Source organism: Leptodactylus fuscus, chromosome 7 (genome assembly GCF_031893055.1).
Source record: "Leptodactylus fuscus isolate aLepFus1 chromosome 7, aLepFus1.hap2, whole genome shotgun sequence".
NCBI lineage: Eukaryota > Metazoa > Chordata > Amphibia > Anura > Leptodactylidae > Leptodactylus > Leptodactylus fuscus.
Genome location: NC_134271.1, coordinates 5,535,300 through 5,553,106, shown reverse-complemented (window position 1 = coordinate 5,553,106; position 17,807 = coordinate 5,535,300). Strand labels below are relative to the sequence as shown.

The 17,807-nt window shown below is 42.5% G+C and overlaps 1 protein-coding gene across 1 annotated transcript in view; it reads right to left on the bottom strand.

Annotated features, from left to right (window-relative positions):
- Positions 1-7,660: 7,660 nt before the first annotated feature.
- Positions 7,661-17,807, bottom strand: part of METTL15 (methyltransferase 15, mitochondrial 12S rRNA N4-cytidine) — a 107,416-nt gene continuing 97,269 nt past the window's right edge. Inside the window, exon 5 of the mRNA XM_075280855.1 lies at positions 7,661-8,126. Coding sequence (XP_075136956.1) covers positions 7,696-8,126 — 431 coding nt within the window. The 3' untranslated portion in view covers positions 7,661-7,695. The remainder of the gene's footprint in view (positions 8,127-17,807) is intronic.

Sequence of the window (17,807 nt, the reverse complement as noted above, 5' to 3'; positions counted from 1 at the left end):
AGAATTCCGAACACGATCTTTTTAGGTGGGATTGAGATCGGTACTATTTCCCACAATGCTTTGCTTAGCCTTCTCACTGAGTATACGCTCTGCTCATTCTGAGCGGAGTGTATACTCAGTGTGAAGGCTCCGCTGCGGTTCCATAGGAATGAATGGAAGCAGCCGGCACACAGCCTTAACCCCCTGCGCGCCGGCTGCCTCCATTCATTCTAATGGGAGACTAAACTAACATCTCTAGTAGCTACTTACCTGCAGAGATGGCTGCTCTGGTGCCCGGTGTTTTCCTTCGCCCCGCTGCCGCTCCACACTGCTCTTCTCGCCTCGCTGCCCCCGCCTCCCAGGTTAGTGTTTAAAGAGCTAGGAAGGTGGGGCTTGTGGCTTAGGGTACAGGGTGGGGAGATGTGACGTCTCCCCTCCCAGTACCCGCCCACACTCTCCTAATCTGGGAGGTGGGGCAGTGAGGAGAAGAAGAATGAGAACACCGGGCACTGGAGCAGCCATCTCTGCAGGTAAGTGACCACCAGGGGGGACTAAGTAGCCAGAGGATTAAAAAAAAGTCCTCTGGCTACTTAGTGATTCACTACACAGTGTGGATTCTAACAATTAAAGCGTTCAATTGTTAGATTCCATGCTGTATAGTGAATAGGATTGCTTTTACAATCCAATCTCCGATTAATAAAAAAAATCCTATTGACTTGCATTGGGATCGGAATTGAGATCGAGATCGGGTTCAAATGAAAAAATGATCGGAAATCGGATTTTAAAATCGATCCTGAAAAGTCAAGATCAGCTCAACCCTACTAAGCAGTTGGGTTTAATTTTATGGCTGATCGATGTATATGGAACGTGTAACATATTAAAAAAAAAAACTACAAAAAAAGTCAAATCCTCATCAGAAGGTCCCAGTAAAATCTCCAACCAAAAATAACATTAAACCTTAAATCTCTATGAATATTAAATGAGCGATTTTTGATATTTTGTTGCAAAATAAATTGAAAACTTTTATTGAAATGAAACTTTTTTAAAAAATCATTTTATTAAGTCTTTTACAAAAGTGATCTTCGATCGTGAGTTGTATGTAACAAACAATATCGAACAATACGAGGCGCTCAATCTCTACACAAATATTCCTCGACAAAACGTATCCAAATTATCTTTTGTCAAACTTCATTTTTCAGGATCAGAAAAGAGACGCAACTTTCTGGCAAGAAGCTGAAAAGTTTTATTAGATTAGATTTTCTTGGCTCTGCCGGTTCCGTGATAGTATACATTTCACTAAGCAGCTATTAGACGCTCTAATCTGTCTGCAGCAAGCTGTCAACGCTCGTCGCTGCCGAAACCACACACAGACACGCGAGCGCTCAGTCAGATGGTGTAACATGTCCATTGGAATGGTTTTACAGAACGGAGATCATAAATATTACATCGACTTGTATAAAACTGCTAAGTATTTAGATTTTAATAAGAGATGTCAAGTTGTCGCTGTGGAAATAAAGCTCAACCGCAGGAAGAAATAAACTCGCCGTTTCGATATCAGAAAGTTGGATTCGATTCTCTATTCTCAGTTACAAAGCCATAGTGTCTACCCGTATACTGTACTGGGAGGAATGGACGCCGATGCCAGACTTTCAAGAAGAAAAAACAAAAAAATTACATATAGCTGAAATTTTGTCAAACAGTAGCCGTGTCTAGAATGGTCTCGGGCTGTTTGAGTGACAGCGGACTCGGAGGCCAGGATTTACTGTGGTTTAAGACGTCGTACTAGGTTTCCCTTCACCAGTTACCGTGTCATAGAGACTATCAAACTCGTTCTGGGGCTTAGAAATATTAATACAATCATAAACTTATATATGATATTGTCAGGTCGCTGCATTAAGTCAGACGACCACATACAAAAGGATGTCCATGTGGGATGTGATGAGCAGCGGGGATTTTCCTTTTCCTACATGTTCTCGGTTACTACTTTGCTTGGTCTTGGCTCTGGATCTGGGTTTGGTTATCAAGTATCTTTGCCTGGTTTGTAAAGTTACAATTGCTGATGGTTAAAGGGGTTGTCCAGGTTTTAGGATTTGATGATCTATCCTTAGGAGAGGCCATAATTATCTGATCAGCTTGGAGCCCACAACTGGCCCCTGCATAGATCAGCATCACCTGTACAATACACAATACAGGACTGGGAGCCTATAACAGATCCTTGTCCGGTGGCCCAGGTGCCAATACTGCAGCTCAGCATTTTTTATTTCAATGGCAGCTAAGCTGTAGTATACATCCTATATGATATAAGTGTCAGAAGCCTCCTGTACAGCTGGTCAGTGCAGGGACCAGTTGTTAGCCTCCCTACATATATCTTGGTCACACGCTATATTAGTGGTCAGGTAAAGTTTTTGCTCGGGCACGGCGTGTACTTTCTGTATATCCTGCTTTTTCACAGTGTTTTTGGATTTGGTTGGTCGATGTGATGTTATTTTGATCCCAGCTGTCTGCTGAGTTGTATTCAGATAGGGACAGCTCAGGACGCCTTCATTTCTGTTCTTTGTCACTCTTCCTTTACCTCCTGTATGTTGCCTATCCATCTGCCATCTTCTCCATTGGTGCATCATCTCCTCCTCTTGCAATTCTCAGCACTCAGTTCCTTTCTTACACTAGTGAGTTTAAAGAAAACCTTTAACCAGCTCAAGTCCAGTTCTTTACATAATTTAATGGTCACTGCTTCACTGATTCTGACACAGTTGGAATTTTCTCTCTAGCCCCCACCAATCCTGAGCAAATCAGTCCTGCTACTTTTGGTGTCTGATGTGCTTTTAGTCTCTGCACTGTCAGGAGTGCAGGGTCAGGGTGGAGCACACAAGGGGTGTGAATGAGCCCTGACACTGGCTGCCTCTGATTGGAGCTCTTAATCACGCCCTCTGCCTGACTCCGCCCATCTGAGATTAAAGAACTTAAATAGAACGCTGGGCATCAAAACTACCTGCACCTGTTGCTCGGGAATGGTGGGGGCTAGAGAAAAAATTCCAACTGTATTGAAATCGGTGGACCAGCAACTGTTAAAAGATAAGAGCTGGAATTTGTAAAGGAGGTGACAGGGTCTCTTCAAGTGTTTTGTTTGACACAAGCTTAATTTATGAGGTTTTTGTCACCATCCATTCCTACCCTACTAGGGTAGTTCTGGGTTCTGGGTCTCGTGCAAAAATGACATCATTGTGATGGGCATATAAGATTGCTTTGCACTACTTTGTCTGTCCCATTTCCGCTGCTATGGTTTATTAAACTACAGCGGAATCAGAAGTGTTATGGCCACCTGGTCCAATGACCTGGACTTACAACATCAGATTTCCAAGACTTTGTTATTTTAGTTTGTTTATGGCCAAGGCAATTTCTTTTTTTTGAAGCCGCTTTCCTTGTATTGTCACTGGACAAGCAGGTGACTCTGCTAAATTGGGGTCAAAGGCTCGAATAATTGAGAAAACCGCTCCGAGAACGGGCTTATCGTTCCAGCTTTCCTACATGTGTTTTAATACCGTAGGTTTATAGCGGGCACATTACAGAGAAGAGCAATAACGAAGCCGAAGTACTTAGAGTCACATCGTAGTCACTAGAACCTGCCTGGCCGTACACAGCAGTAAACTCTTAAATTACAGGAATTTTCTGACCTTCAAAACATGGCTGCAGGCAAAGTTCTGATGGACAGCATGGGGCGAGCTTCGAGTCCATCCACAGACTTACGCATTAACTGCAGGTTTGTACAAAAATGAGTGAGGAGAGATTCCCTGACTATTGTATCTGTCAGACAGTTCATTCTATTTTCTTCAAAAGTGATGGACAACTAGTGTAATTGACTTGGCTCATATGGTAGCGACGAGAGGGTGGGCATGGCAGGGCCCCCCATCTGTTTACTATATATGCTGGTATCTTTGCTGCATGATTTAGAATTGAAGATCCAAAGGGAATGAATATACAAAAAAGAAAGTAATGGACAACTTTGCACTGCTCTTGCATTTGCTTCCACATGTAAAGAAAAATATTCCAAGTAGTCTTCAAGAATTTCTTATGGTTATTCCGTTGTAGAGTCTGCGCAACACCTTTACATAGCTGGCTGTTGCTTGTGAAATGGATCAGACCATACACTGTTGCTGAGCTCCGGGCTGACTTCATACTCGCTTCCAGGCAGAATAGGCAGCATCGGAGAAGAGGGATCTCAAACTCCTTACTGGAAAGTGGGAATTTCTCAGGGGCTGTAGGAGGACGGAGCAGCACAGGATTGAATCTATGCAGATATAGTAAAATGCCTGGAGAAGACAATGACCCTAGGAATTCTTCTCATCCTGGAAGATTAAGGAATATAGAATAGAATAGGCTGCATCTGAGAAGAGGCATCTGAAACTACTTATGGGAAAGTGGGAATCCCTCAAGGGCTGTAGAAGGATGGAGCAGCACAGGATTGAATCTATGCAGATATAGTATAATGCCTGGAGAAGAAAATGACCCTAGGAACTCTTCTCATCCTAGAAGATCAAGGCATATAGAAAAAAATAGGCAGCATCGGAGAAGAGGGATCTCAAACTCCTTACAGGAAAGTGGGAATCCCTCAGGGGCTGTAGGAGGACGGAGAAGAACAAGATTGAATATATTCAGATATATTATAACCTTTTAACAGAAATGTGTAATGTTTCACTTCCCCTGTGGTGGAGCTGAAAGGACAAACTATGATCCTCTATTGTCAGATTATCTTTCAAAACAAAATTGACCAAGGGCAACATTGGAAAAGAGGGATCTCAAACTCCTTACAGGAAAGTAGGAATCCCTCAGGGGCTGTAGGAGGACGGAGCAGCACAGGATTGAATCTATGCAGATATAATATAACGCCTGGAGAAGACAATGACATTCTTGGAACACATATCCAACAATTCATACCCAAAACATTTGTAATTCACTTTCCTCAACAAGGGAATCGGTGCAGGGAACGTTGTAGAGTAGGGGAGTTATTGGCTGCCGTCCAAGTGCTCAACCCCAACACCCACCTGAGACCCTTATATTACAAGAAGCCAATTTACTAATCAGTAAATCTTTGACATGTGGGAAGAAATACCGCAAACAAGGGGAAAACATGTAAAGTTCATGCTGAGGTTGTTGCAAATCAACAGTGTAAAAAAAACCTCAGCCCCAGTCATATTATAGTCCCCTTTAAGATACCAAAACACTGGTCCATGAGACACGCTGGCAGTATAGGTTGGTTATATGCGTTACATGGATGTGGCAATAGCTACATTCAGTGCTGGGGCTTCTATGTAAGTAAAATATCCATTAATTTCAGCTGGATACCATCACCGGCCGGGCAGTTTTGCTGATAATATCTTACAACAACACGAAACAAGGCCAGTTACAACCAGACATTTGTTATGGTTTAAACTGGAACATACAAAACATTTTGGGTTCCCGTCAGTCTCCAAAAATATCATTCGGATAATGCTTTGGGCAAAACAATAAACCAAAGTTTCAGGCAGCTGGCACGGACGACAGCCCTTAGATAGACATGTTTAGGGTGGAGACGGTGGGTTGAAATTTTAAGATTAGTCAAAGCAAATTTTTGGAAATTGCCACACTTTGCACAGTAGTAGCTTAAATGAAAGAATATTTAGGGTTGAGTTTGTTTAATAATATGAGCCGAGTTGCGGTCGAGAAAAATACTTTGTTGACGTGAAAGATGTTTTGTGGATCCAGCGACTCGGCACAAAAACTCTAATTTTTTTTCCTTCTTTTTGTAACAATATGTTTTCTGAGCTATCAAATGTGTCATCCATCAAAATACAGCCTTCCATTGTAACCGAGAAATAGATTTATCCTAAAAAAACGGTATGCAGATGCACTATAGAATGTAAATGTGTTTGCTTTTATGTTGGCAAGACGCCAATGTTGAAATATTTTGACATATCATTTCTTCTTAAGCAGTTGCTTATGGTTAAGACTATACATCTAATTGTCGCTCGCTAAGTTTATTTACAATCCTTACATGACAAATGACTAGAAACAATCTCAATGGCTTATATGATCTGAGGAATAATATGGAGCGTTCATCAAGTCAATGGCTTAGGAAAGGAAGTGTCTCGTATTTGGAAGGAAAAACGTGCGCCTATGTAAGAAGTGGTGAAGTCTACGAGAAATATTACAAAATATTTTATAAAATCTACCTTAAAGGGATTTTCTTTTTGATGGTCTATCCCAGGGGTCAGCAACCTTTTGGCACTCCAGTTTGGCATTACAACTCCCAACATGCTCCATTCACTTCCATGGACGTTCCATGAACAGCAGAAGAAATATGCATGCTAGGAATAGTAGATTTACAACATCTGGGGTGCCGGAGATTGACGACCCCTCGTCTATCCTATAGGGCATCGACACCTGAACAGTGAATGGCCAACATCTGACCCCTGCAAGAAAACAGATATGGATGGACTATCCTGAGCATAAGTCATAATTGAAAAAAAATTAGCAACTCACTTCATGCGTGACTAAGTTGTGTTTGACGCTACTTACTGGATTGGAGTCTTGCTCAGTAGTTGTGTCATTCCAGTTGAAAATTGTGCAATTTCCTCTCTTGGGCACTTGTGAGTGTCCACTCACTTTTTTATAGATCCAATTTTGATTCCATTGTAAATTCTGTAAATATTAAGTGAATGGTGTCCAAGCTCCGAACAGGGTGATCATGTGTTGGACCTTCTGATGTATAAGAGACCCTTTATTAACTCTGGTCCAACCAGTGGATTTGGACGTTCCCGTGTAATGTCTAGTTAGTTGCCTAGTTTTAAGGGGATTGCCTGGTTAAAAGAAAAAAAAAAATATTGGGATGGTCAACATCTATGAACTGGAAAGGAAAGCGGACCCTGAGAACTCTTCTCATCCTGGAAGATCAAGGCATATAGAATAGAATAGGCAGCATTGGAGAAGAGGGATATCAAACTCCTTACAGGAAAGTTGGAATCCCTCAGGGGCTGTAGGAGGACAGAGCAGCACAAGATTGAATATATGCAGATATGGTAAAATTCCTGGAGAAGACAATGACCCTAGGAACTCTTCTCATCCTGGAAGATTAAAGAATATAGAATAGAATAGGCAGTATCTGAGAAGAGGGATCTGAAACTACTTACAGGAAAATGGGAATCCCTCAGGGGCTGTAGGAGGACGGAGAAGAACAAGATTGAATATATGCAGATATAGTATAACCTTTTAACGGAACTGTGTAATGTTTCATTTCTCCTGTGGGGGCGCTGCAAGGACAAACTATGATCCTCTTATTATTGTCAGATTATCTTTCAAAACAAAATTGACCAAAGAAGACAATTCCTTTAGGCCACCTAATTAGGTAATTCTAAAACATTTATTCATTGATTAAATAGGGTGATTCCTATAGGATTGCTGGTACCCCTATGATCCCCCGAGTCCCCCGTTCCTCTTGTACACCACATGACCATGGTGAGTAGGAATGGAGCAAAGGCAGAACATCTTTGCTATTGCTCTTTTTAAAATCAATGGGGCAGGGGAGGAAATTGGGGGAGATAACTTGCTGTAAGTCAGAAAAGAGTTGTGTATTTATTTTGTAAGTGTAACGAAAATTTAGAAAAGGAAAAATTCTGCATTAAATTTTATTTTGACAATGAAACAACGAATTATAAATCAAACGTAATAAAAAATAATAAATTATCATAATTTTATTGCGGCTCGGAGTTTGGCAGATCTTCCTCGTGGATTTTCGATCACATCTTGTTGCTCAGGTGTAAGAACCTTTCGTTGTAGAATTTTCCAGGCTAAATTGGGCTGAGGATTTGAGAACTGTTCGTCATCATCTTCTACTAACTCTCTGGACCCTTGCCTAATCCTATGCCTAGCACTCAAATTTGGTTTTTCGTCCATGGGAATTCCACATAAAAATCTCTTAACGATCCGATCTTCTAGGGAATGAAAAGAAATGGCAACGAGTCTTCCTCCAGGTCTAAGAAATTTTTGAGCTGTCTGGAGTCCTTTGTGGAGTTCGTTCAGTTCATCGTTCACAAAGATACGGAGAGCTTGGAACGTTTTGGTTGCCGCATGTGCCGGACGCTGGAGAAGATCTTTACGATTATAAAGACAAACGCCTGAAAAACAAGAACGAGAGGAGACGTCAAAGTCTTAGAATCCACTAGATACTTAAAGCTAGATTTTTTTTTCTTCTTGGCCTGTTGAATTGATTTCATAATCAAAGTAAACAAGATTTTCTAACAAGCTAAAATCAATAGTCATGATGAGATCTGCATAGTACATTGGCTACAGTTTTGGCCAGGCTCTGCTCCTAAGATCCATGTCCTTGGATGGTAGAAAACCAAAACTGATCAAAAGACAAAAATTTTAATTTTACAAATCGATGGCCCATCCTTAAAACAGGTCCGTATGTGATCAATGAGGGTCCAGCACCCAGGACCTTTGCTGATCATCTGTTTCAAGAAGCCACTAAGGACAAAGTGTTGCAATATAGATATTTCGGGGGGCTGCGTTATGCGTTGCATCTGTACGTGCAATCTAAGACACAACTATTTCGTATGAGCAAAAGCAAAAAAAAAATACACACAAACCAATCCAACCCCCAACATAATAACTCCGACCACCGCTCTAAGAATGTTCCATCTTCTGGCACAACATCAAAATCCATTAAGTATATAAACAATGGTGAGTAGATTCTCTCTTCGTGCATCATTCCTTAACCGTTGCATATACAGAACCTGGAAAGCTAAACTAGTCCTGTCTTAAGTAGTGATTACGTAATAACCCGCAGAAGGAAGATATTAAATAGATAAAATTATATAGACCGTAAAAACGGACTTAAAGAATGCGCCCATCACGTTACAATGGAAATCACATGTGAAAGCAAATAGGTTACATGTGTGTTACTAAGGATTTGTATAAATAGATATTAGATACATTGTGAGATATTGTTTTATTAGAGGTTGGAAAAAGAATCAAACACCTTAAATTATTACAATGTAAGCAAACGAATTTCTTCATAACTCAATAGCACCTGTGAAGGGAACAAACAGCAATAGACTTCACTAAAGGAAAGTGTGTCTTTCTTTTATTTATTTTTTATTAATACCGTCTTTATCCAAATCATTTCAGTTTGCAATGAAGTCTATGGAAAGGAAGAGGAGAGACAGAGATATTAAACAAAACCATTCCTATCAGGATAAAGCTAGATAGTAATTCCTGATAACTTAGCTCTGTTGTGAAAGAGAATGATCTCTGTTTATAGAGCTCTTCTTCCCCTTCCCTCTCCGTAGACTTCTACTGTACAGATTTGAGCAGTGTCGTGAGGCAATTGCACAGACAGCTGAAATCCAACAAGCCTCCATTATCAAGGGAAGAGCTGAGATCTAAAGCATAAAGTGACGTTCCTGGCCAAATCCAAAATCTGCAATGGGGCCCCTACCTTGTGCCCTTTAGAATAGTCATGTGAAATATACACTACAAAAATCTAGAATCAAAAAGTAAAAAAATATTCTAAAAATATTAATTATTTTCTCGTTTTAATTGGTAAGATAAGATCTAGACGACGCTTCCCTTTACGATCCATGTGCTGCGTAATACACGGACGCGGCGGCTCCTCCGGGAAGGCTCTTTAGTATTTTTCCACTCCGCTTAGAAGGGAATTTCAAAACTTTTTCAAATTTTAATAATTCAAAAGCTATTATCCTGTAATAAAGTAACGGATACTAAAAGAATAGTATAAGATTACAAACAGGGATGCGTCATCCCATGAAAAGTTTAACGGGTTAGTGACTTTTAACATCAAGAAACCGATCTCTTGAGTGTTTTTCGTTTTCAAATGGAATTTTCGATCACTGACCTCTCAGAAATTCTGGGTTTTGAAGCCGGAGAAGAGCGAATTGTGGCCCTCTCCGAGGGATTTTCCATTCTAGCTTGCCTGATTAGTGGGCAGGAGCAGAGTCGGAGGAATGTGGCTGCGTGTATGACCGATCCTCATCTCTGTATTGTTCTCCAAATTTTAGAAGAGGCGATTAATATAATTGATGGGTGTGGGAACCAGATAGAAGACAATTATTCTATTACTCGGTATTTTTCTCCTTCGCTAGCGTACAGTGCACACATGGAAATGCTGCTAAATAATGCAGGGCTGATGGAAATGCTATCTTATACGGAACATTCTGTCCAGAAGTGATAGACTATGTTATGCTCGATGCACAGCCTGAGGCCACGGCGACTTGACGAATGGATTGCAGCGCTTTAGGTGTTCTTTGAGCCCTTGTAAAGAGAATATGTATAGAAGTCCTCCTTGGTGGAAAGATGAAAATGTGCTCTTGTGTTTTGGAAGGTAGCGCCCTATAGATCAATACCTGGCTTTCAAGAATCCTAGTGGCGTGATCTGAGATTAAATAAAACCCGGAATACCTCCTCCAAGAGAATGAGCAACCCATCTGCAGACTACTGTTATTGTCCCTCATCGTTGTGGAGAAGGATACTGGCGGTCTATGTGAAGGGCAAGGTCCTTACGTACCCCTTCTGGCCCCCATCTATAACCTCTCCCCAAGCCAGCCAGTACCCTACTGCAATCATGAGAGACAACAACCCCGAAACGGTTGTCTGCAGATGGGTCGCTCATTCTTTTGGAGGAGATTCTGTTTTGACTTGAATCTCCGATCATGCCACTAGGACTAGGACAAAGGATTGAGGGACAGAATTTACGGCAAATCTATCCCCATACATTTCCAATTTGGCTCTGCACCCACTCCCATCAATTTCTCTTTCTTCCTCCACACAATATAATGCCCCCACAGTATAGACTCCATCCCGCAGCATAATGTCCCCCACCAGGTGCCCCCAGTATAATGTTCCCTAGCCGATGATTCCATAGTAGTAAGTCCCCTTGCAGTTGCCCCCTCAGTAGTAGGTCCCTATCCTGATGCCCTCACAGTATCAAACAAACATAAAAATACACCAATACTCTCCTTCCCACATTCCCCTGCTGGTCTTCTCTTCTGTCTCTGGGCCTGAGCCTTCAGAGAGCAGCAGTTGTGATGTACGTTGCGTCACTCCATTGCATCTACTACTCCTGGAGCAGAGAGGCTGACTGATGAAACGAAGCTGCTTCCCTATTGTATTTAACTCCTCTGCATCTGAAGGACAGGCCAGACCTTCCAACAGGGACAGCACACAGAATCCAGGACTGTCCCACTGAATCTATGATGGTTAGGAGGTAGGTAATGGTCTGATCCCACAGAAGATCTACTGTAGTACTTTCTGCTGTAAAGCTATTGTTGGTTATAACCGTGTGTAAGGCACGCACCTTTAAGAGTGTTTTATGTACGGATACTGTTTCTCTACATTGATCTGGTTAGAACAGCTGTGTATAGGGATACATAGCCATAGATCAGAGTGTCCATGCTGTTCCCTGCCCACCACATAAACTAGACCATGGCTAATGAAGGAAGATCACCTGATATGATGAATCAAGTTTACTCTTATATCACGTGGGTGGCCGGGTACGTGTGTCACTTACCTTGGATAGAGATGGCACCATGATACCCTATGGGACGAAGATAAATTGGCTGACCAGTGTGATGCACTGGCCAATGTTTTGCTGAGAACCCCTATGTCCTGGCCTTCATGTGGTTGCTACTTTTCATGCAGACTATGTACAACCCTTAGAACAATGGGCTTCCCCAATGGCTGTGGTCTCTTTCAGCAGGATAATGATCCTTGCCATTGTGAAAGAAATGATTCAGAACGAGAAATGCAACAAAGAGTTCAGTGTTGACTTGGTCTCCAAAGTCTCAGATCTCAATTCTTCTCTGCACTGGTAGGATGTGATGGAAAATCAAGACTCCTCTATGGAGACCCAACCTTGCAACTCATTCTGTAGCCAGTTACCAAGGGACACCTTCACTGGTCTTGCGCAGTTCCATGCCGTGGTAGGTCCGAATGGTTGTGCCAGCATACAGCGACCTACACCATATTGGTTTTAATGTTATGGCTGACCACCCTATATATTTCACTGCTGCACTGCAAGAGTTAAGTTCTTATGGGGCAGATCGAATGCACGTTGCAAGCAGGCTATGGTTACTCACCAAAGAAAATTAAATTACAAGTTAAACAGATTCTTGCTGCCTAATAGAACACAATGATAACAGAGGAGTATTTGTATGCAGAGCCAGCAAGATGGATTTCATTCATAAAAAAAAAAAATCCATGCGGCTGGTGAGATGAATGATCTGAAATCTCAGCAACAGAAATTAACATTTTCAGTCCTAGACCAGGATGAGACTCGCTGTTCCCGACCATCACTTTTTTGCAAGACCTTGCAAAGTCAACCATGAAGCCCGCGTGGGGTAACGTTATATGAACATTGATAAATATTGCATGGAGCCTCGTTGCCTTCCTTGGCAGGACGGTGACGCACTGTTGTTAAAATTATATATGTTTTTTTCCCATTTTTAATAAAAAGTGACACATGATTCTGCCTCCAGTGAGAAGACTGATAAAAAGCAAAGGCTATGGGGTGGTCTTACATCATCACGTTAGTCTTTTTTCCCTTATTTGCATCTTAACCCTACTGCAACTTTAACCCTCCTGCAACTTTAACCTTGCCTAGAGATGTAGGACACGCCGACGGGGCAGGGAACGGGTTAAATTAGAATAATAGAAGCCGTCGCGCATTGGAAAATTTTTATGCTTGTGGATGAAATTGTCAACGTGCTAGGGCTGTCAATGTGATGCATTAAAATCCCCCGAGTGAGAGAGAGTGGTAGAGTTTAAAAATTAATTCGTCTCTCGCACCTGTTTGCAGGAATCCGACTATTGAATTTGCATCGCATTTAATAAGTCTCAGTGACGCAATTCATGTCCTTTTGTCTTGGCTGCTTAATACAGTGTTGGATTCTCACCAATCTAAAATTCTAGTGATATTACAATGTTCTAACTGTTAATTAAAGTCCATGAACTTCGCTATAGCCGGCTTTACATATTTAGGTTGTCATAAAGGACAAAAAGAAAAAAAAAAGAAAAAATCTTCTGAACATAATCTTGAAGTTTTAATATCAGAGCTTCAGGTTTGGCTTTACATTTAACTACTAACTCTTCCTGTAATAATCCGTCCTCCACGGTATTTTTAATTTGATAAACCCATCACCATGAAGCCTGAAGGCACAATTAAGGGACCGGCCTAAGTGATGTGCCCGAGTTGTACGATTATTAGGATGGGGGAAATGGAAAGATGCCGGAATTACACAGTTCAGGGATCACGACTAAGACTGGTGCGAACTCAAGAATTGGAGGTGGTGGGGGGAGGGATTATTCAATTTGTGACTAGTAATGTAACATTAACCTGGATGACATCATCGAAGGAACGAAATTGGGAAAAGCCTAAGCGGTATCTGGTTGGAAAGATGAGTCTCAAAAAAATCAAGGTAATATTTTAGAAGAGGATGTAAGAGATTAAAAACGGGCATATGCTCTGCCCTTGTACAGGGGCTCTGTGGGTGGCAGGGGGGTAGTGGTGGAGGGGGCAACTGGGGAGTATGCCCTGGCCCTGGTCATGTAACTTTTATGAATTGTTGGGTGAACCTTGAAAATATATCTCTGAGGTTCGCCCAGCAAAAGAACTGGCTGACCAATTGACTATTATTATACTCTGGGGTTTCTTCAGATAAGCAGAGATGCAGGAACTTAACAGTCTTACTCGAATTTGCTGGGTTCTGTTGCACCATCCGATGCTGGTGGCCATCCTCGTCCAGCCAACTCAATGACACCAGTGAATGGGCCTCAGTGGAAAGATGGAGGACATCAACGTCACAAGTCTCCTGATATTAGAATGCCCTGGAAGGAAGGCCGTAAGAGGCCCGAAGAGGACAGGAACCCACATCTGATGGAGCCCAGGAGAAGTGATGAAGACTGTCCATTTATGAACCTCCCCTGGTCATCTACTCCATTATACTACATGGTCTGCAGAGATCTCTGAGTACAATAGTGGTTTATGGGTGGTGAAAGCCAAAAATTTCAGGTTTGGACCCAAAATCTTACCGTAAAATTCGTAATGAACCAAAACTGGTTCACTCATCCCTAATACAAGGTATCTAAATACATAAAAGTGAACTGAACCATTGCCCCAGATGAAGGAAAGCTTGGCCGTAGCTCTGGTATCTAATAATACATCTCAGCCACATTTACTCCAATGGAACCGAACCAGACAAAGCCAAGAACAGAAGTGGTTTTGATGATTTCTTAAAGGTAATGTACAGTGGCGTAACTAGGAATGGCGGGGCCCCGTGGCGAACTTTTGACATGGGGCCCCCCCGACACCGAAGATCTCGACCGAGTCCCTCCTACGCATTCCTGCGCGCTCTATTATGTTCCATAGTGGCCCCTGCACACAGTATTATGTCCCATAGTGGCCCCTGCACACAGTATTATGTCCCATAGTGGCCCCTGCACACAGTATTATACCCAATAGTGGCACCTGCACACAGTATTATACCCAATAGTGGCTCCTACAGGACTAAATACTGTCACGTCACCCGCTGACCGCTATACCAGGACAAATTGTGGATAAAAAATCTGGTCATGTGCATTACAATTTAGTAACTCCATGTGCCTCATATTAATAGCAGTTAACCCCATCATCTCCCTCACAATAACCCCTGTAAGCCTCACCATAAGAGTTACTGATATGTGAGAGACATGGAGGTAATAATAAAGTATCTTCATTATTATTACCCCCATATGTCTCACATATCAGTAACTCTTATGGTGAGGCACACAGGGGTTAATGTGAGGGAGATGATGGGGTTAACTGCTATTAATATGAGGCACATGGAGTTACTAAAACACAAGTAATCCCCCCATATGCCTGACATTAATAAGTAACCCCAGTACGTACCTGTGTAGCTTCAGTGTCACTTTCCTTCTTCCTTTCTTCCTCCAGTGCGGACGGCAGGAGCTCGGCAGGGATAAGCCCCGCCTCCTCCTCTCATTGGTGGGCAGAGGACAGGCAGAGAAAGGGAGGGGGGAGAGAGGGAGAGCGTCCTGAAGCGCTGACAGGAGCCAGAGCTGCAGCTCCTGTATCTCAGCCGTTGCTGCAGCTTCGGGGCCCTTGTTGGTGGAAAGTATTCCACCAACAGGGGGCCCCGATCATTATACTCGGGGGTCCGAAAAGACCTCCGAGAATAATGATAGCAGCTGTCACCGGGCCCCTAATGTCCCGGGCCCTGTGGCAGCTGCAACCGCTGCTATGGTGGTAGTTACGCCACTGGTAATGTAGACTTTGTAGAATGGGAGGAAATCCATGCAAACACGGGGAGCACACACAAACTCCTTGCAGATATTGTTCCTTGTGGGATTCGAACCCAGGACTCTAGCACTGCAAAGCTGCAATGCTAACCACCGAGCCACTGTGCTGCCCCGAATATAATCCCTCTATGTGCTCAACTCCTCCTGCTCTAAAACATAAGGTTAGATTGAAAGAATTTAACATTTTAGTAAATGCACACTTGCAGTTTTTGGCAGATCTGGGCAGGGAAGTTGTTCCCATCGCCAACTTGGAGAACTAAGCCCAGATCTTCTGTAGATGTTGCTTGCTCCATTCCGTCTGTGTCTTCATCCCAGGCAGATTGGATGATGCTGCGATCAGGGCTTTATCTGTGGGGGTCAGATTATCACTTCCAAGACTCCTCCTCCTAAGGGTGGTCATTTCGAAAAGCATTCTAGTTTGCAGAAATGTTCCCGGACTTGCCTAAAATTTTGGTATATTAATGTATAGCCTAAACCTTGCCGAACAAAATTATATTTTCCCTTCAAACCTGGTCATCTTTAGCCATTCATTGCGGGATATCTCTATACATTTCGAATCCATGGAAGAAGACTGTGCACGAAATTGAGGTAAAGTGCCAGTGTAACGACTAAATGGCCCCATAAAAAGAGAAACCCTTAAGATGGCCATAAGGAGGTTGGGGTGCAAATTTCCCATTTCTGCCGTCCTTGTAAATAAGCGTGCAGAGGGCAGTTCATTGTCGCTTGTATAACACCGTCTATACCTGTAACTGATGACTGTGGTCGCCAATACTTATTCTGGATAGAACAGACTTGAGACTTCTCGAGATACAGAATGAAGATGGTTCCTGACCGTAGCAAAAAAAAGTCTCAAAATTAGACGTCATGACTGTAGGTTTTAAGATCTTGATGAAAAGGTAAGCTAGCATAAACCCGATGACTCAAGGCCAACCTGGTATTTTTAGATGCATGAGGATATTCTTGATCTCCTACCAAGTGTCATAAAATGTGTTCTCTTCCAAGACACATCAGGTGACCTCATGAGATCAGCGAGACGGAATGGATTATTTTATAGCAAATATATCAAAGGCTCCGATGGTTACTGTGTGAACAGAGTATACTAAGTAAGTGAAGTGACTGTGATGACCTCTGATCGACGATACAGGAAGTTGATCCACTTTTTTGTAGTTTCATCAACCCCCCCCCCCCCCCCCCGTTCCCATCCCGTCAACACCAAATTTCCTATTCACACAAGGAGACTGTTATGGACAAAAGTGATCATAAAAGATGCCATTGGTCAACCAACAAGCCCATGCACATGGTGTAATCTGGGCCAGAAAATTTGGTCCATTGACCCAGTTTTCCCAGTCTGAACCCAACCAGGACTCCTTGACTCCTAGTGATCTATGGCGCTCTGTGTCACTGCCCCGCGCTGTATATAGTACAGACTATAGCGTTACGGGGAGGCTGGGACTCCTAGCATCATAGATCACTATAGATCTGGAATTTCGAGCAGATAAAAGGACTGGATTCCTGTGTGAATGGAGTCTTACACTGACAAGTATCGCCTAGCATGTAATACAAACTGGGAAATACTCTTGCTGTATATGTTAAGAGTCTTGCAGTATTAGAACCATTTGTCCACCATCTTCCAGAAACTGCGCCACCCCTGTCCATGGTATTTATCTGGTGTTACAACTCCACTGGCAGGTAAAAAGTTATCTCTCATATACACTGATGGCACGGCCCACTGGACTCCTAAGACCGGAATGAGCAGAGATTTCAATGAATAAATGGCACATTATACTGCAACATTCATAACAAATCTCTGACAGCGTACCCAGCGCTATAACTAGGGATGAGGAAACCAGATCGGAATGAGACGGGTTTATTACAAATTTTCCAAAAACTTCTGATCTGGCTGAAGCCATCATTTTTAGGGTTCACCACCCATAATCTACTATTATACTCCTGGGTATCTTCAGACCCCAGATTATAATAAGCAGAGCCCAGTGGGGGTCCGTAAACCTAACAGTCAGTCATACTCCCCTCTCCTGGGCATCATTGTGGCGTCCTGTGCGGGTTCCGTCCTCTTCTGGCCTCCTCAATGACGAATCTCACGAGTTTATATCCTGCAGATCGGATTGCATTTCTAACATGACCAGTTCCCTTTGCCTCAGACCTACGTCCCTATAATGGCTCCATACAACTTCCAACCTGTACTTGGAGATTTCTAGGTGACCCTACATGTTGCCTATTATTTCACAGTTTTTTATTCACTTATCAAATCTGAGAAATCTAAAAGTGCGTCAAGTTCCATCTGATGTCTTATAACAAGGACCCTCTAAGGAGGTCAACGACTTAAGACTCTACAGTGCCTGAGTCCATGTATCCTATTAATGAATGTTCTAAGTGCCTAGTTATGATTGAAGTCCCCAATTTTTCTTTCTTTTTTCTACCCTTTCTCCAGTCCCATTGATTTAACGTAACGTCTTAATGTTCTA